This window comes from Salvelinus namaycush, chromosome 39, assembly GCF_016432855.1.
Source record: "Salvelinus namaycush isolate Seneca chromosome 39, SaNama_1.0, whole genome shotgun sequence".
Lineage (NCBI taxonomy): Eukaryota > Metazoa > Chordata > Actinopteri > Salmoniformes > Salmonidae > Salvelinus > Salvelinus namaycush.
The window spans coordinates 17,132,676-17,153,162 of record NC_052345.1 but is presented as its reverse complement, the minus strand read 5'-3'; the positions used below and the strand labels follow the sequence as shown (position 1 = coordinate 17,153,162).

Genomic DNA, 20,487 nt, shown 5'->3' with positions numbered 1-20,487 from the left:
TAACCACTCCATCCCTCCACTCTACCCCCTCCATCCCTCCACTCTAACCCCTCCATCCCTTCATGTTTAATTCACATTAGCTGACAACTCAACCAAATGTAAATCAAAACTAGACATTGAACTGATGTCTGTGCCCAGTGGGTACTGTATTGTGAAAGTGTGGACAGTTATTGTTGAATGACTCCCATCTCAAAAAACGGTCTATAAAGTCCTATTATACTGTATGTGCAACAAACCACCAGAGTTTCAAATGACCTCCTAGAATAATGACTAGCTGTCTGTATTGTGAGGGTAGAGGACAGTTGTCTGTGTTATCAATAGGAGATAGACATCCTGCTGTGTCTGTTGTGCTGTAGATGACGTGGGACGTGTATAACAGGTGGGAGTCAACCCCTCCATCCCTGCACGCTAACCCCTCCATCCCTGCACGCTAACCCCTCCATCCATCCACTCTAACCCCTCCATCCCTCCACTCTAACCCCTCCATCCCTCCACTCTAACCCCTCCATCCATCCACTCTAACCCCTCCATCCATCCACTAAAACCCCTCCATCCATCCACTAAAACCCCTCCATCCATCCACTAAAACCCCTCCATCCCTGCACGCTAACCCCTCCATCCCTGCACTAAAACCCCTCCATCCCTGCACTAAAACCCCTCCATCCCTGCACTAAAACCCCTCCATCCCTGCACTAAAACCCCTCCATCCCTGCACTAAAACCCCTCCATCCCTGCACTAAAACCCCTCCATCCCTGCACGCTAACCCCTCCATCCCTGCACGCTAACCCCTCCATCCCTGCACGCTAACCCCTCCATCCCTGCACGCTAACCCCTCCATCCCTGCACGCTAACCCCTCCATCCCTGCACGCTAACCCCTCCATCCCTGCACGCTAACCCCTCCATCCCTGCACGCTAACCCCTCCATCCCTGCACGCTAACCCCTCCATCCATCCACTCTAACCCCTGCACGCTAACCCCTCCATCCCTGCACGCTAACCCCTCCATCCATCCACTCTAACCCCTCCACTCTAACCCCTCCATCCCTCCACTCTACCCCCTCCATCCATCCACTCGAACCCCTCTATCCATCCACTCTAACCCCTCCATCCATCCACTCTAACCCCTCCATCCATCCACTCTAACCCCTCCACTCTAACCCCTCCATCCCTCCACTCTAACCCCTCCACTCTAACCCCTCCATCCCTCCACTCTAACCCCTCCACTCTAACCCCTCCATCCCTCCACACTACCCCCTCCATCCCTCCACGCTAACCCCTCCATCCCTCCACGCTAACCCCTCCATTCTACCCCCTCCATCCATCCACTCTAACCCCTCCACTCTAACCCCTCCATCCCTCCACTCTAACCCCTCCACTCTAACCCCTCCATCCCTCCACTCTAACCCCTCCACTCTAACCCCTCCATCCCTCCACTCTAACCCCTCCACTCTAACCCCTCCATCCCTCCACACTACCCCCTCCATCCCTCCACGCTAACCCCTCCATCCCTCCACGCTAACCCCTCCATTCTACCCCCTCCATCCCTCCACTCTAACCCCTCCAATCTAACCACTCCATCCCTCCACTCTACCCCCTCCATCCCTCCACTCTAACCCCTCCATCCCTTCATGTTTAATTCACATTAGCTGACAACTCAACCAAATGTAAATCAAAACTAGATATTGAACTGATGTCTGTGCCCAGTGGGTACTGTATTGTGAAAGTGTGGACAGTTATTGTTGAATGACTCCCATCTCAAAAAACGGTCTATAAAGTCCTATTATACTGTATGTGCAACAAACCACCAGAGTTTCAAATGACCTCCTAGAATAATGACTAGCTGTCTGTATTGTGAGGGTAGAGGACAGTTGTCTGTGTTATCAATAGGAGATAGACATCCTGCTGTGTCTGTTGTGCTGTAGATGACGTGGGACGTGTATAACAGGTGGGAGTCAACCCCTCCATCCCTGCACTAAAACCCCTCCATCCCTGCACGCTAACCCCTCCATCCATCCACTCGAACCCCTCCATCCCTGCACGCTAACCCCTCCATCCATCCACTCGAACCCCTCCATCCCTGCACGCTAACCCCTCCATCCATCCACTCTAACCCCTCCATCCCTGCACGCTAACCCCTCCATCCCTGCACGCTAACCCCTCCATCCCTGCACGCTAACCCCTCCATCCCTGCACGCTAACCCCTCCATCCCTGCACGCTAACCCCTCCATCCATCCACTCTAACCCCTCCATCCCTCCACTCTAACCCCTCCATCCCTCCACTCTAACCCCTCCATCCATCCACTCTAACCCCTCCATCCATCCACTAAAACCCCTCCATCCATCCACTAAAACCCCTCCATCCATCCACTAAAACCCCTCCATCCATCCACTAAAACCCCTCCATCCATCCACTAAAACCCCTCCATCCATCCACTAAAACCCCTCCATCCATCCACTAAAACCCCTCCATCCCTGCACTAAAACCCCTCCATCCCTGCACGCTAACCCCTCCATCCATCCACTCGAACCCCTCCATCCCTGCACGCTAACCCCTCCATCCATCCACTCGAACCCCTCCATCCCTGCACGCTAACCCCTCCATCCCTGCACGCTAACCCCTCCATCCCTGCACGCTAACCCCTCCATCCATCCACTCTAACCCCTCCATCCCTCCACTCTAACCCCTCCATCCCTCCACTCTAACCCCTCCATCCCTCCACTCTAACCCCTCCATCCATCCACTCTAACCCCTCCATCCATCCACTCTAACCCCTCCATCCATCCACTCTAACCCCTCCATCCATCCACTAAAACCCCTCCATCCATCCACTAAAACCCCTCCATCCCTGCACTAAAACCCCTCCATCCCTGCACTAAAACCCCTCCATCCCTGCACTAAAACCCCTCCATCCCTGCACTAAAACCCCTCCATCCCTGCACTAAAACCCCTCCATCCCTGCACTAAAACCCCTCCATCCCTGCACTAAAACCCCTCCATCCCTGCACTAAAACCCCTCCATCCCTGCACTAAAACCCCTCCATCCCTGCACGCTAACCCCTCCATCCCTGCACGCTAACCCCTCCATCCCTGCACGCTAACCCCTCCATCCCTGCACGCTAACCCCTCCATCCCTGCACGCTAACCCCTCCATCCCTGCACGCTAACCCCTCCATCCCTGCACGCTAACCCCTCCATCCCTGCACGCTAACCCCTCCATCCATCCACTCTAACCCCTGCACGCTAACCCCTCCATCCCTGCACGCTAACCCCTCCATCCATCCACTCTAACCCCTCCACTCTAACCCCTCCATCCCTCCACTCTACCCCCTCCATCCATCCACTCTAACCCCTCTATCCATCCACTCTAACCCCTCCATCCCTCCACTCTAACCCCTCCACTCTAACCCCTCCACTCTAACCCCTCCATCCCTCCACTCTAACCCCTCCATCCCTCCACACTACCCCCTCCATCCCTCCACGCTAACCCCTCCATCCCTCCACGCTAACCCCTCCATTCTACCCCCTCCATCCCTCCACTCTAACCCCTCCAATCTAACCACTCCATCCCTCCACTCTACCCCCTCCATCCCTCCACTCTAACCCCTCCATCCCTTCATGTTTAATTCACATTAGCTGACAACTCAACCAAATGTAAATCAAAACTAGATATTGAACTGATGTCTGTGCCCAGTGGGTACTGTATTGTGAAAGTGTGGACAGTTATTGTTGAATGACTCCCATCTCAAAAAACGGTCTATAAAGTCCTATTATACTGTATGTGCAACAAACCACCAGAGTTTCAAATGACCTCCTAGAATAATGACTAGCTGTCTGTATTGTGAGGGTAGAGGACAGTTGTCTGTGTTATCAATAGGAGATAGACATCCTGCTGTGTCTGTTGTGCTGTAGATGACGTGGGACGTGTATAACAGGTGGGAGTCAACCCCTCCATCCCTGCACTAAAACCCCTCCATCCCTGCACGCTAACCCCTCCATCCATCCACTCTAACCCCTGCACGCTAACCCCTCCATCCCTGCACGCTAACCCCTCCATCCATCCACTCTAACCCCTCCACTCTAACCCCTCCATCCCTCCACTCTACCCCCTCCATCCATCCACTCTAACCCCTCTATCCATCCACTCTAACCCCTCCATCCCTCCACTCTAACCCCTCCACTCTAACCCCTCCACTCTAACCCCTCCATCCCTCCACTCTAACCCCTCCATCCCTCCACACTACCCCCTCCATCCCTCCACGCTAACCCCTCCATCCCTCCACGCTAACCCCTCCATTCTACCCCCTCCATCCCTCCACTCTAACCCCTCCAATCTAACCACTCCATCCCTCCACTCTACCCCCTCCATCCCTCCACTCTAACCCCTCCATCCCTTCATGTTTAATTCACATTAGCTGACAACTCAACCAAATGTAAATCAAAACTAGATATTGAACTGATGTCTGTGCCCAGTGGGTACTGTATTGTGAAAGTGTGGACAGTTATTGTTGAATGACTCCCATCTCAAAAAACGGTCTATAAAGTCCTATTATACTGTATGTGCAACAAACCACCAGAGTTTCAAATGACCTCCTAGAATAATGACTAGCTGTCTGTATTGTGAGGGTAGAGGACAGTTGTCTGTGTTATCAATAGGAGATAGACATCCTGCTGTGTCTGTTGTGCTGTAGATGACGTGGGACGTGTATAACAGGTGGGAGTCAACCCCTCCATCCCTGCACTAAAACCCCTCCATCCCTGCACGCTAACCCCTCCATCCATCCACTCGAACCCCTCCATCCCTGCACGCTAACCCCTCCATCCATCCACTCGAACCCCTCCATCCCTGCACGCTAACCCCTCCATCCATCCACTCGAACCCCTCCATCCCTGCACGCTAACCCCTCCATCCATCCACTCTAACCCCTCCATCCATCCACTCTAACCCCTCCACTCTAACCCCTCCATCCCTCCACTCTAACCCCTCCATCCCTCCACTCTAACCCCTCCATCCATCCACTAAAACCCCTCCATCCATCCACTAAAACCCCTCCATCCCTGCACTAAAACCCCTCCATCCCTGCACTAAAACCCCTCCATCCCTGCACGCTAACCCCTCCATCCATCCACTCTAACCCCTCCATCCATCCACTAAAACCCCTCCATCCATCCACTAAAACCCCTCCATCCATCCCTGCACGCTAACCCCTCCATCCCTGCACGCTAACCCCTCCATCCCTGCACGCTAACCCCTCCATCCCTGCACGCTAACCCCTCCATCCCTGCACTAAAACCCCTCCATCCCTGCACTAAAACCCCTCCATCCCTGCACTAAAACCCCTCCATCCCTGCACTAAAACCCCTCCATCCCTGCACTAAAACCCCTCCATCCCTGCACTAAAACCCCTCCATCCCTGCACTAAAACCCCTCCATCCCTGCACTAAAACCCCTCCATCCCTGCACTAAAACCCCTCCATCCCTGCACTAAAACCCCTCCATCCCTGCACTAAAACCCCTCCATCCCTGCACTAAAACCCCTCCATCCCTGCACGCTAACCCCTCCATCCCTGCACGCTAACCCCTCCATCCCTGCACGCTAACCCCTCCATCCCTGCACGCTAACCCCTCCATCCCTGCACGCTAACCCCTCCATCCCTGCACGCTAACCCCTCCATCCCTGCACGCTAACCCCTCCATCCCTGCACTAAAACCCCTCCATCCCTGCACTAAAACCCCTCCATCCCTGCACTAAAACCCCTCCATCCCTGCACTAAAACCCCTCCATCCCTGCACTAAAACCCCTCCATCCCTGCACTAAAACCCCTCCATCCCTGCACGCTAACCCCTCCATCCATGCACGCTAACCCCTCCATCCTTGCACGCTAACCCCTCCATCCTTGCACGCTAACCCCTCCATCCTTGCACGCTAACCCCTCCATCCTTGCACGCTAACCCCTCCATCCTTGCACGCTAACTCCTCCATCCCTGCACAAAAACCCCTCCATCCTTGCACGCTAACCCCTCCACCCTTGCACGCTAACCCCTCCACCCCTGCACGCTAACCCCTCCACCCCTGCACGCTAACCCCTCCACCCCTGCACGCTAACCCCTCCACCCCTGCACGCTAACCCCTCCACCCCTGCACGCTAACCCCTCCACCCCTGCACGCTAACCCCTCCACCCCTGCACGCTAACCCCTCCACCCCTGCACGCTAACCCCTCCATCCCTGCACGCTAACCCCTCCATCCTTGCACGCTAACCCCTCCATCCCTGCACGCTAACCCCTCCATCCCTGCACGCTAACCCCTCCATCCCTGCACTAAAACCCCTCCATCCCTGCACTAAAACCCCTCCATCCCTGCACTAAAACCCCTCCATCCCTGCACGCTAACCCCTCCATCCCTGCACGCTAACCCCTCCATCCTTGCACGCTAACCCCTCCATCCTTGCACGCTAACCCCTCCATCCTTGCACGCTAACCCCTCCATCCTTGCACGCTAACCCCTCCATCCTTGCACGCTAACCCCTCCATCCTTGCACGCTAACCCCTCCATCCTTGCACGCTAACCCCTCCATCCTTGCACGCTAACCCCTCCACCCCTGCACGCTAACCCCTCCACCCCTGCACGCTAACCCCTCCACCCCTGCACGCTAACCCCTCCACCCCTGCACGCTAACCCCTCCACCCCTGCACGCTAACCCCTCCACCCCTGCACGCTAACCCCTCCACCCCTGCACGCTAACCCCTCCACCCCTGCACGCTAACCCCTCCACCCCTGCACGCTAACCCCTCCACCCCTGCACGCTAACCCCTCCATCCCTGCACGCTAACCCCTCCATCCTTGCACGCTAACCCCTCCATCCCTGCACGCTAACCCCTCCATCCCTGCACGCTAACCCCTCCATCCCTCCACTCTAACCCCTCCATCCCTCCACTCTAATCCCTCCATCCCTCCACTCTAACCCCTCCACTCTAACCCCTCCATCCCTCCACTCTACCCCCTCCATCCATCCACTCTAACCCCTCCATCCCTCCACTCTATCCCCTCCATCCCTCCACTATAACCCTCCATCCCTCCACTATAACCCTCCATCCCTCCACTATAACCCTCCACTCTAACCCCTCCATCCCTCCACTCTAACCCCTCCATTCTACCCCCTCCATCCCTCCACTATAATCCTCCACGCTAACCCCTCCATCCCTCCACTCTAACCCCTCCAACCCTCCACTCTAACCCCTCCAACCCTCCACTCTAACCCCTCCAACCCTCCACTCTAACCCCTCCATCCCTCCACTCTAACCCCTCCATCCCTCCACTCTAACCCCTCCACCCTAACCCTCCACCCTAACCCCTCCATCCCTCCACTCTAACCCTCCACCCTAACCCCTCCATCCCTCCACTCTAACCCCTCCAAGTGATAATGACACACAGTACACTAGTGTCCATCTGAGGGAGTTCCCAGTCATACTTCATCAGCAAGACCAGCCACCCAGAGGGCGCTGCTGGGTACACTGTGTGATGTCTGTGGCCCCAGGCCGAGTCTGCACTCAACATGACGGAGAGGTGAACGGGCCATGGATGGGTCAAGCTATTCATCAATACTGCAGTCTCTTTACTGTTAACAGGCTCTGTCTATTGGACAAGGCTCAGTCAAAATACAACACCATCAGCTGCGTCTACCTGATGAAGCCAAAGGACAACACAAGAGTAACTGAAGGAAAAGGAATAACAGTTCTAGAATGAAAACCTAATGCAGAGGCGGTTTGAGAAAAAAATTCATAACATACTCAATATACTTTCAAATGACTAAAACCAAATGGAAACTGGGTAGAAATGATAATCAACCTATATTCATACAGTTTCTCCACTATCCAGCTCTCTAACAATCACTAGACAGTCAGGGAGCGTCGAAAATTCAAAAAACGATAGAGTACTATTTTTAGCTCATTTTTACGGCAAGGAAATATAACACATTTTCACTGCGGCCTTCCGTTAAAGACTGAATGCGGCCCCAGGGGCAAAATGAGTTTGACACCCCGGATCTAATGCCCGTAAGACAAGTGGTGGATATCTTTCTATCCATATCATTCAATCAATTATGGAGCCTTTGGAATATAATTAATTAAAATATAAACTAAAACTGATATTCTCAGGAGTGACGGACGAATCCTTCCTGCCCAAATCCATGTTCGTGCTGATGAACTAACCGCTTTACAGTGACACCGGTCTGAGTCACCACTGATTCTAGAACAGCGGGGGTCAAAGGTCAAATCCTACCATATTCTATAAGCCTGTATCTACAAAGCTGGATATACTATTGTCTTGGAGGACGAGAAAAAGAGCACCCCACCTTCGAGCCACCCAGAGTAATTAATAACGAGGCAGCCTCTCATTGGGCGCCTGAAGACAGACGAGCGGCACAACAGAGTTTTAATTAACAGCCCTGTCTCCATGGAGAATCCATGACCCTTTTATGTCCAGATTCTCCGGGACACACAGTGCTTACGGTCTGGAGGGGGATGGTGGCCATCTTGAAATGCAAACATATTTGTCATGGAGAAGGGCCAAATTCAATTATGCCAGTTTAATGTGGTTGTGGAGTGGCTTTGGTAGAAGCTCAAGGACTTAATATGATTAGTTCACTTAGTCATGGTCACAAACATAACATGTAGATATAAACATGAAAAAACACACGTGTTACTGAATTAAACAGAAGTCACTCATACAAACTAACAGGCATACAAAGAGACATATCACGACGTGTAATAGAATCACAGAATGTTGGATGAAAGCAGGATGGGTTACAAGTAACCAACGATATTGGGATAATATGTTCTCCAGTCTTGTCTCTGAGGCCTCACCTCAAACTTCTGTCTGAGCTCCTCGTTCCCGTCATCCTCCTCTGAGATGGGCACGTTGTAGAACTCGCCCTCCTCTTGGTTCAACATCTTGTACCTGAGAGAGAGAGAAAAAGAGAGAGAGAAAAAGAGAGAGAGAAAAAGAGAGAGAGAAAAAGAGAGCGAAAGAGAGCATTCATATTTCAATTATGATTGTTTACAAAAACAACATTATAGATGTGAATCCAAGCACATGGACTTTCTGAGACCCAGCTTGCTATTTATAGTCCAGTAGATAAGCGTTCAAAGTAACAGAATGTTTCTAAGACCCAGCATAAAAACATATCAACAGCCTGTAAAACTGAAAAAACCCAGAAAGAGATGCTATACCCGGAGACAAAAAGCTAGGTATGGAGCGGCCACTAGTTTACATCTCTGCATTCCTCCCTGCATCACTTCAACCCTCTATCCCTCTCTACCTCCTGATTCATACCCACTTGGCCCAGACACATAGTTCATTACAAAGCAATAGTCCCTTTGGCTCCAGTCCATTGGGACAGAATTATCCTGGTGTTGGCGGTGCTCATGAAACACGTCACTATTTATGACCCACAGACATTAGATGGCACCTCAAAGGGCACTGAGCTGTGGCGATAAAGTTCACTGTTGCTGTTGTGATTAATGATCGGTTTGCACCAGACTGAGACATAAGGGACTACAGCGCCAAGAGGCTCTGTGATGATGACCAAAAATGACATGAAATGCAGGTAAGTTGAGAAGAAGGCACCTCCATCCGAAAGATAAATCAAGATTATCACTGCACTTTTCAAATAGAAATCGCTCTAAAAAAATATCAGATTACAGCTGTGATTGCTTCAAACGGGAAACCAGGATAAATTAAATGAATGTTCATTAAGATCCCTTCTTCACTATTAACTTAACGACGGCTACTCTTCCGGCAGTCTACAAAAACACAGCACAATTTTTTTTGACACAAATGCAATGCTCTCTGTAATTACTGGGACAGTGAAGCAGTGTTTCGTCTTTTGGCTCTATACTACAAAAGTCTGGATTTGAAATTATAACATTGATTATGAAGTTAAAGTGCAGACTGTCAGCTTTAATTTGAGGGTATTGTCATCGATATCGAATGAACCGTTTAGAAATTACAGAACTTTTTGTACATAGTGCATCCGTTTTAGGGGAGAAAAAGTATTGGGACAAATTCTGAATGAATCGTCAATAATGATGAGTGAGAAAGTTACACAAATATTATACCCCCAAGACATGCTAACCTCTCATCATTACAATAACAGGGGAGGTTAGCATCTTATATCATAACCCCAAGACATGCTAACCTCTCATCAATACAATAACAGGGGAGGTTAGCATCTGATATCATAACCCCAAGACATGCTAACCTCTCATCATTACATTAACAGGGGAGGTTAGCATCTTTTGGGGGTATGGTATTTGTGAGTCTATCACTTTCTCAGTCATCATTATTCACGATACATGTAGGATTATCTGTCATCGTGGTAGTATCCACATTCATGTAGAAGTGGTTAGAAACATGTTATAATCTTATTTACAATAAAAGTGACCCGAAATGACACAATACAATACTTACAAATTCTATTGGGCACAAAATCACCTGAAACATAACCAAAACCAACAGCAAATGCATTTAACACATTTGTAGAGTCACAAGCTTGATGTAGTCATTGCGTGCTATGAATATGGGAACATATACTTAACTTTTTTACTACTTTAATACACATACAGTTGAAGTCGGAAGTTTACATATACCAAGTACATTTTAACTCAGTTTTCACAATTCCTGACATTTAATCCTAGTCAAAATGCCCTGTCTTCACAGTTAGTTAAGATCACCACTTTATTTTAAGAATGTGAAATGTCAGAATAATAGTAGAGAGAATGATTTATTTCAGTTTTTATTTCTTTCATCACATTCCCAGTGGGTCAAGAGTTTACATACACTCAATTTGTATTTGGTAGCATTACCTTTAAATTGTTTAAAATTGGGTTAAACGTTTTGGGTAGCCTTCCACAATAAGTTGAATTTTGGTCCATTCCTCCTGACAGAGCTGGTGTAACTGAGTCAGGTTTGTAGGCCTCCTTGCTCGCACACGCTTTTTCAGTTCTGCCCACACATTTTCTCTAGAATTGAGGTCAGGGCTTTGTGATGGACACTCCAATACCTTGACTTTGTTGTCCTTAAGCCAATTTCCACAACTTTGGAAGTATGCTAGGGGTCATTGTCCATTTGGAAGACCCATTTGCGACCAAGCTTTAACTTCCTGACTGATGGCTTGAGATGTTGCTTCAATATATCCACATAATTTTCCTGCCTCATGATGCCATCTATTTTGTGAAGTGCACCAGTCCCTCCTGCAGCAAAGCACCCCCACAACATGATGCTGCCACCCCTGTGCTTCACGGTTGGGATGGTGTTCTTCAGCTTGCAAGCCTCCCCCTTTCTCCTCCAAACATAACAATGGTCATTATGGCCAAACAGACCAGAGGACATTCTACAAAAAGTACAATCTTTGTCCCCATGTGCAGTTGCAAACCGTAGTCTGGCTTTTTTATGGCGGTTTTGGAGCAGTGGCTTCTTCCTTGCTGAGCGGCCTTTCGCGTTATGTTGATATAGGACTCGTTTTACTGTGGATATAGATACTTTTGTACCTGTTTCTTCCAGCATCTTCACAAGGTCCTTTGCTGTTGTTCTGGGATTGATTTGCACTTTTCGCACCAAAGTACATTCATCTCTAGGAAACAAAACGCGTCTCTTTCCTGAGTGTGGTCCCATACTGTATATACTTGCGTACTGTTGTTTGTACAGATGAACGTGGTACCTTCAGGTGTTTTGAAATTGTTCCCAAGGATGAACCAGACTTGTGGAGGTCTACAAGTTTTTTCTGAGGTCTTGGCTGATTTCTTTTGATTTTCCCATGATGTCAAGCAAAGAGGCACTGAGTTTGAAGGTAGGCCTTGAAATACATCCACAGGTACACCTCCATTTGACTCAAATGATGTCAATTAGCCTATCAGAAGCTTTTAAAGCCATGACATAATTTTCTGGAATTTTCCAAGCTGTTTAAAGGCACAGTCAACTTAGTGTATGTAAACTCCTGACCCACTGGAATTGTGATACAGTGAATTATAAGTGAAATAATCTGTCTGTAAACAATTGTTAGTAAAATGACTTGTGTCATGCACAAAGTAGATGTCCTAACCGACTTGCCAAAACTATAGTTTGTTAACAAAACATTTGTGGAGTGGTTGAAAAACGAGTTTTAATGAATCCAACCTAAGTGTATGTTGACTTCCGACTGCGAACGGTAAGCGAATATGTCCCAATACTTTTGCTCCCCTAAAATGGAGGTACAAAAAGTGCTGTAATTTCTAAACGGTTCATTCGGTACAGATGAAAATCCCTTTAAATTAAAGCTGACAGTGTGCACTTTAACCTCATAGTCATTGTTTGATTTTAAATCCAAAGTTCTGAAGTAAAGAGCCAAAAGAAGAAATAATGCTTCACTGTCCCAATAATAATGGCGGGCACTGTATATTCACTACCAGATAGAGGAACACTGCATTGGAATGCCATCTAATGTTATGCTTACCAGCCACACACAGGAGATTTGATGAGCTCTGACACGCCGAAGGACAGGGAGCCCATGAAGTCGTTCCTGGTAGTCCGGTCCCAGTCCCACACCTCCACAGACAGCCTGCGGTCCTTATCTGTAGCCTTCAGCTTGCTGGAATAACACACAGACATATGTACAGTGTTAATGATAATGACTACATTACCCATAATACACAAACATGAAAGGGGCCTAACATTGTGCCCAGGGGTACACCTCAACTCACAATGTAAAAGATTCATTCCAGGTGGGGTTGAGGTTGGCGAGGATGGTCTTGGTCTTCTTCTTCGTCTCATTCTTGGGGTCTGGGATGAGCTTGAGCTTGACGTAAGGGTCAGACGAGCCGTTGGGGTCCATGGGGATCAGATTTCGACCTTCGCCCACTGATGGAGAAACAACACAGAGGGAAAAGGTTGATTTTTGAACTAATACATTGTACAGTGGTACAGGTGACATCATTGCTTGTACAGTGTTTTACTTTGAGAGGAGTTAGTGTGTTCTTTAAAGTTGCCTTGTAACAGCATGATGGATTTAATAACGGGCATGGAAATTCAACAATCAGGGGACATTTTATAAAAATAACCCATATGTAGACAGCATCTCTGCTAGAGATGGTTCTACAGTATGTATATTGTTGTTACTATTTCAGTAGTACCAGCCTCCCCGTCTCCCTCCTTGTGGTCCTGTGTTTAGCCATGTTCAGTAAACTGCCCACAGAAACCAGGGACATTAGCACCCCATTAGCACTCTGGCTCCCAGAGCCATGGAACACAGCCAACCACTTTACATTATGCAGGGCATTGCCACAGAGACCGACCCACTGAACGCCTGCCTGGCCAGGCAAGCCCTTAAGCCCAGGAGACCCAGAGACAGCTTCTCATGTGGTCCTGTCAATCAAATGCTGGCCCTGACATAAGGGCTTGTTGATAATAATGCTAGATTGACCTTTGACCCAGAACGAGAACAGATAAGCTACTAGAGTAAAACAGCATAATGGATGCCATTTTGTCGCGCTGTGTTGATAGGGTATATTGGAGTAATAGACTAGAGTCCTAATTATCCCAGAGGGACAAACCATTTTGCAGCACATAGTAAAAACACAATGAACACATGACAAATACACACAAGAACTATATACAGTTGAAGTCAGAGGATTACATACACCTTAGCGAAATACATTTAAACTCAGTTTTCACAATTCCTGACATTTAATCCTAGTCAAAATGCCCTGTCTTCCCGGTCATTTAGGATCACCACTTTATTTTAAGAATGTGAAATGTCAGAATAATAGTAGAGAATGATTTATTTCAGCTTTTATTTCTTTCATCACATTCCCAGTGGGTCAGAAGGTTACATACACTCAATTAGTATTTGGTAGCATTGCCTTTAAAATTGTTTAACTTGGGTCAAACGGTTCCCACAAAAAGTTGGTTGAATTTTGGTCCATTCCTCCTGACAGAGCTGGTGTAGCTGAGTCAGGTTTGTCGGCCTCCTTGCTCGCTTTTTCAGTTCTGCCCACAAATTTTCGATAGAATTGAGGTCAGGGCCTTGTGATGGACACGCCAATACCTTGACTTTGTTGTCCTTAAGCCATTTTGCCACAACTTTGGAAGTATGCTTGGGGTCATTGTCGATTTGGAAGTTCCATTTGCGACCAAGCTTTAACTTCTGACTGATGTCTTGAGATGTTGCTTCAATATATCCACATCATTTCCCTCCCTCATGATGCCATCTATTTTGTGAAGTGCACCAGTCTCTCCTGCTGCAAAGCACCCCCACAACATAATGCTGCCACCCCTGTGCTTCACGGTTGGGATGGTGTTGTTCGGCTTGCAAGCCTCCCCCTTTTTCCTCCAAACATAACGATGGTCATTATGGCCAAACAGTTCAATTTTTGTTTCATCAGACCAGAGGACATTTCTCCAAAAAGTACAAACTCTTTCCCCATGTGCAGTTGCAAACTGTAGTCTGGCTTTTTTATGGCGGTTTTGAAGCAGTGGATTCTTCCTTGCTGAGCGGCCTTTCACGTTATGTCGATATAGGACTTGTTTTACTGTGGATATAGATAGTTTTGTACCTGTTTCCTCCAGCATCTTCACAATATCCTTTGCTGTTGTTCTGGGATTAATTTGCACTTTTCGCACCCAAGTACATTCATCTCTAGGAGACAGAACACGTCTCCTTCCTGAGTGGTATGACGGCTGCGTGGTCCCATGGTGTATATACTTGCGTACTGTTTGTACAGATGAGCGTGGTACCTTCAGGCGTTTGGAAATTGCTCCCAAGGATGAACCAGACTTGTGGAGGTCTACAAGTTTTTTTCTGAGGTCTTGGCTGATTTCCTTTGATTTTCCCATGATGTCAAGCAAAGAGGCACTGAATTTGAAAGTAGCCCTTGAAATACATCCACAGGTACACCTCCATTTGACTCAAATGATGTCAATTAGCCTATCAGAAGCTTCTAAAGCCATGACATAATTTTCTGGAATTTGCCAAGCTGTTTAGAAAGGCACAGTCAATTTAGTGTATGTAAACTCCTGACCCACTGGAATTGTGAAACAGTGAATTATAAGTGAAATAATCTGTCTGTAAACAATTGTTAGTAAAATGACTTGTGTCATGCACAAAGTAGATGTCCTAACCGACTTGCCAACACTATAGTTTGTTAACAAGAAATGTGTGGAGTGGTTGAAAAACAAGTTTTAATGACTCCAACCTAAGTGTATGTAAACTTCCGACTTCAACTGTATACAGCATTATACAGCATTACAGCATTCCTGCTGTACACAGGAAGTAGAGCCTCTAAACCAGGCATGAATAGAGTCAGTCCATACCTAACAGTACAGTACTACAGCTTATTGAGAAAGCTGACAGCAGCTGGCATGAAGGGAGTTTTGACCTGTTAGTTTTACACTTAGAGAGCCTGTATCTGCGCTTTGAGGGAAGCAACAGAATTTCAGCAAACAGGGGATGCTGGGAGTCCCAACTAATACATATTAAAAGAAACTGTAAGCTATAGTAATTATATTAAGCTATAGTAGTTATATTAGCAAAATGCATTTTAAACTATAAGTAATTCTATTTCCCTCACAACACCAAACGTATTGAAAATTAAACCATAACCTACGAGCCATTTATAGTTCTATATACATAACAAAGGGACTACATTTTTGCCTGGGATTGTCATATGAGTGAATTAAATTACGAGACAATTCGATAAGCCTTGTGCAAATAAGCTTTTAACTTGCTTCTGTCTGTTCCTCCCGCTTGCACCTGTGCTGGGGGATTTGGGGGGATTCATCTCGTTTGGATAGCGGGTGATGGAGTATGCTGTCAGAGGTGAGAGGGCTGGAGGGGGAGAACACTTCATTGGGAGAGACAGGGGCTCCGTCCCAAATGTCTCCCTATGCTTTACATCGTGCACGACTTTAGACCAGAACCATATAGGGAATAGGGGTGCCATTTGGGACTCAAAGCAGAAGCTGTTCTTCCTGGGGGTCCAAACAGGTTTCAAACAAGTACATCAGAGCAGCAGCCTACACCTTAAATAAAACAATACATCATACCAGACATTATTACATCCCACCGCTGCCACCAAATGTCATCCCTGGCAGGACAATGCATACCTGAGGAGACGGATAACCACAAGCAGACAAACATATTAGCAACCAGGCTAACTCGGACCTAACCTGCTAACGGAACTAGGCTGGAAAGGGGGAATAATGTGTTGAAGCTAGGATGAGTCTCAAAATGGCTTTCTCAAATGGCACCCTATTTCCCAACATAGTGCACTACTTTTGACCAGAGCCCTTATAGTCCGTGGTCAAAAGCAGTGCACTATATAGGGAATAGGATCCCATTAGAGATGGCCATAGAGACACTCTAGCCTACACTTGGGTAGGGACCTGTTCCTCCCCTCTAAAGCATGCGCCGTGTCATTTTAGCATAACTCTTTGTGATGCAATACTGACAGTAGGTAACATTTCTAAAGTGTATAATGCATGTCCTGGGAATGAACTCATTTACCTACAAACCTATGAGACCCGCAGTTTTGTAAATACCAGTTAATTATTGCGTCCCTGCACACACATACTGTATGAACATACAATGTACAGATATATTCAATAGGCGTATGTTTATACTATAGTTTAACTGGTATAAATACAATACACAACATCTCCGTATAGGTCCAAGGTAAAATACTCAAATGTACAGGTGACCAACGACCATACCTTTTGCTACACACTATTTCTTAACGGACGCGACTTTAACTGTCACAATACAAAAGGTTAGGTTTTGAATATTTAAAACTGTTCCAAATAAAGGTGTAGGCAAAGCGCTGGTAGCCAAGTGACCTTTGAATAATGGCCTGAAGTTTTGAAAGCGTGGAGACAGCGGCATGATATTACCCGGCTGGACTCTGGTGTGTGGACTATGTGAGTTTGTGTGAGCGTGTGTGTCGAACCAACTCCAGCAAAAAGTGATTCAACTGCTTGTGTATAACCCCCTTGTCATGCGTATCCAGACAATAATATTGTTAACTCAAATTTGAACAAACCCTCCGTGTTCTCTTTAAAAATGAAACTCCATTTCCACTAGCAGCCAGTAGGAGGAACCCCAGACCCTCTAACAGAACGTCTTTCTGTCTGCCCTGAGTGCATCTGACTCTGCTATCATAACAGTTGTACAACATGCTACCTACCACCTGACGAGCTTCACACAAGACATGTAGACTTATCTGATGGAATTACAGTTGTTCTTGTATAATCTAGAATTGTAGCGTACACTACCGGTCAAACGTTTTAGAACACCTGCTCATTCAAGGGTTTTTCTATATTTTTGACTATTTTCTACATTGTAGAATAATAGTGAAGACATCAAAACTATGAAATAGCACATATGGAATCATGTAGTAACCAAAAAAAGTGATATACAAATCAAAATATTTTTTTGCATTTGAGATTCTTCAAATTGACACCCTTTGCCTTGATGACAGCTTTGCACACTCTTGGCATTCTCTCAACCAGCTTCACCAGGAATGCTTTTCCAACAGTCTTGAAGGAGTTCCCACATATGCTGAGCACTTGTTGGCTGCTTTTCCTTCACTCTGCGGTCCGACTCATCCCAAACCATCTCAACTTGGTTGAGGTCGGGGGATTGTGGAGGCCAGGTCATCTGATGCAGCACTCCACCACTCTCCTTCTTGGTAAAATAACCCTTACACAGCCTGGGGGTGTGTTGGGTCATTGTCCTGTTGAAAAACAAATGATAGTCCCACTAAGCCCAAACCAGATGGGATGGCGTATCGCTGCAGAATGCTGTGGAAGCCATGCTGGTTAAGTGTGCCTTGAATTCTAAATAAATCACAGACCGTGTCACCAGCAAAGCACCCCCACACCATCACACCTCCTCCTCCATGCTTCACGGTGGGAACCACACATGCAGACATCATCCGTTCACCCACACCCCGTCTCACAAAGACATGGCGGTTGGAACCAAAGATCTCCAATTTGGACCAGACCAATGGACAAATTCCATCGGTCTAAAGTCCATTGCTCGTGTTTCTTGGCCCAAGCAAGTCTTCTTATTGGTGTCCTTTACTAGTGGTTTCTTTGCAGCAATTCGACCATGAAGGCCTGATTCACACGGTCTCCTCTGAACAGTTGATGTTGAGATGTGTCTGAACTTGAACTCTGTGAAGCATTTATTTGGGCTGCAATTTCTGAGGCTGGTAACTCTAATGAACTTATCCTCTGCAGCAGAGGTAACTCATTCCTGTGGCGGTCCTCTTGAGAGCCAGTTTCATCACAGCATTTGATGGTTTTTGCAACTCCACTTAACGAAACGTTCAAAGTTCTTGACATTTTCCATATTGACTGACCTTCATGTCTTAAAGTAATGATGGCCTGTCATTTCTCTTTTCTTATTTGAGCTGTTCTTGCCATTATATGGACTTGATCATTTACCAAATAGGACTATCTTCTGTATACCCACCCTACCTTGTCACAACACAACTGATTGGCTCAAACGCATTAAGAAGGCACACCTGTTAATTGAAATGCATTCCAGGTGACTACCTCATGAAGCTGGTTGAGATAATGCCGAGTGTGTGCAAAGCTGTCAAAGGCAAAAGGTGGCTATTTGAAGAATCTCAAATCTCAAATATAATTTTGTCTTCACTATTATTAAACAATGTAGAAAATAGCAAAACTAACGAAAAAGCTTTGAATGAGTAGGTGTTCTAAAACTTTTGACCGGCAGTGTATGTGCATATAAAGCCTTATTTTAGTGGACTGACACATTGGTTGCGCATCACACGTCTCCAACAATTCTATCTCCTACAAGTCTACAAGAGTATCTCCTACAAGTGTTTGTTCGTGTGTGTGTGTGTGTGTGTGTGTGTGTGTGTGTGTGTGTGTGTGTGTGTGTGTCAGTCAGTGACTGAGTCCTCATTGACACACTGGGACATGAAAGGGGGAGAAGCCTCAACGCCACCGTTACCTTGGATACCAGAGTCTCGAGGACAGTCTCCTTATAAAAAGCGCCATGGATTCAAAAGAACAGGCACTTGTTACGTGATTAATGCGCACCTCGTCTGAGTGGGTGCAGTATATTGAGTGACAGACGGAGATAACAGAAGAACCGAGTCGGTTAGAACTGTACTTCTCCTTCTCTTTTCAGACCCTTTTTCTCTTTCAGTACATTGGATTGTACTTTGTACCAAATCATATCATATTTTGCACACACATATTGAGCAGATGTTATCGCGGGTGTAGCGAAACACTTGTGTTCCTAGCTCCAACAGTGCAGTAGTATCTAACAATAGACGACAATACACCCAAATCCACAAGTAAAAATGAAGAAATATAGAAATAATAGGACATCTAAACGTTTCTAAAACCTCTCTTCCTTGCAGGAGTTTCCCCCGACTATTCTGCAGTTGTCCATACAGCACGTATCTTTGTCTATTGGCCCTAAACCCAATGGGAGTCAAACGTAAAGAGCTCAGGGAGCGAGGCACCAACGTCCGAACGACTGGGCTGGATAACGGGGGAATCATTCGAGCTTTAGCACACAAACTTGTTGTCCTGAAACCACAGGAAGAGGGGCGGGTATGTTAGCCGGTCACCAAGTTAACAGGGGTGGGGGTCAAAGGGAGGGAGGGAAAAGGGTGTGAGTGTGTGTGAGAGGGGCGAGAGAGAGAGAAACAGAGATGGTTGTGGGTGCATACACTCAGACACAAAAACGGACTCCCGTACTTATTCAAAACGAAGGTGAAATAAATAACCGCCTGTTTGCGTACGCGTCTGTGTAAGTGTACGCTTGTGTGTGTGTGAGTGTACATGTATGTGAGTGAGTGTGTATGGTTATGAGTGTATGAACTAGTATGTGATTCTGTATGAGCTAGTATGTGATTCTATCCCTGTGTGTCTCTTCAGCACAGTGTGACAGGTGTGGAACAGGGAGTGTCATGTGGCGACAGCAATCCCTGCCTGGTGTAGAGTCGTGCGGCTCAACGGCGAAGAGAGAGAGAGAGACTGGGAAAGTGGTGCTCAGTAGAGAGCCGGGCAGCCGGGCCAGCCACGGAATACCAATGACATGGCTGCCTGTTGGAAGTCTCTGGCAGGAGAGAACCAGCCCAGCCACAAAGTTCAGCTGCTCTGTTCTCGCTGTCTGGGAGCCCCGCTGAGGAGTCCGGGTGTCTGCGTGTATGCATGCATTTGACTGAGTGTGTGTGTGTTGCAGGTGAGGAAGCGTGCATTTCAGTTTACATGCACATGTCTTTGCAGCAACAAACTACGATAAACTACAATAAACTACTATAAATATATTGTCTGGTGTCTTCGACTAAAAAGCACCTTCAATAGAGATTGTTCACTGAGCCTGCCTTTCAGTCCAGGACTAGGCTTTGTCTGTGTCCGGGAAACCGCCCCCATGAAGTTTCTGGTTACCCAGAGAGTTGACCCAACCTTGC

The 20,487-nt window shown here is 47.3% G+C and overlaps 1 protein-coding gene across 1 annotated transcript in view; it reads right to left on the bottom strand.

Annotated features, from left to right (window-relative positions):
• Positions 1 to 20,487, bottom strand: part of LOC120032664 (protein kinase C alpha type-like) — a 231,850-nt gene that overhangs the window by 57,709 nt on the left and 153,654 nt on the right. The window contains exons 6-8 of the mRNA XM_038978858.1: positions 12,739 to 12,895; positions 12,492 to 12,626; positions 8,866 to 8,959 (exon numbers count right to left, since the gene is read on the bottom strand). Of these exons, the coding sequence (XP_038834786.1) occupies positions 8,866 to 8,959; positions 12,492 to 12,626; positions 12,739 to 12,895 (386 nt within the window). The remainder of the gene's footprint in view (positions 1 to 8,865; positions 8,960 to 12,491; positions 12,627 to 12,738; positions 12,896 to 20,487) is intronic.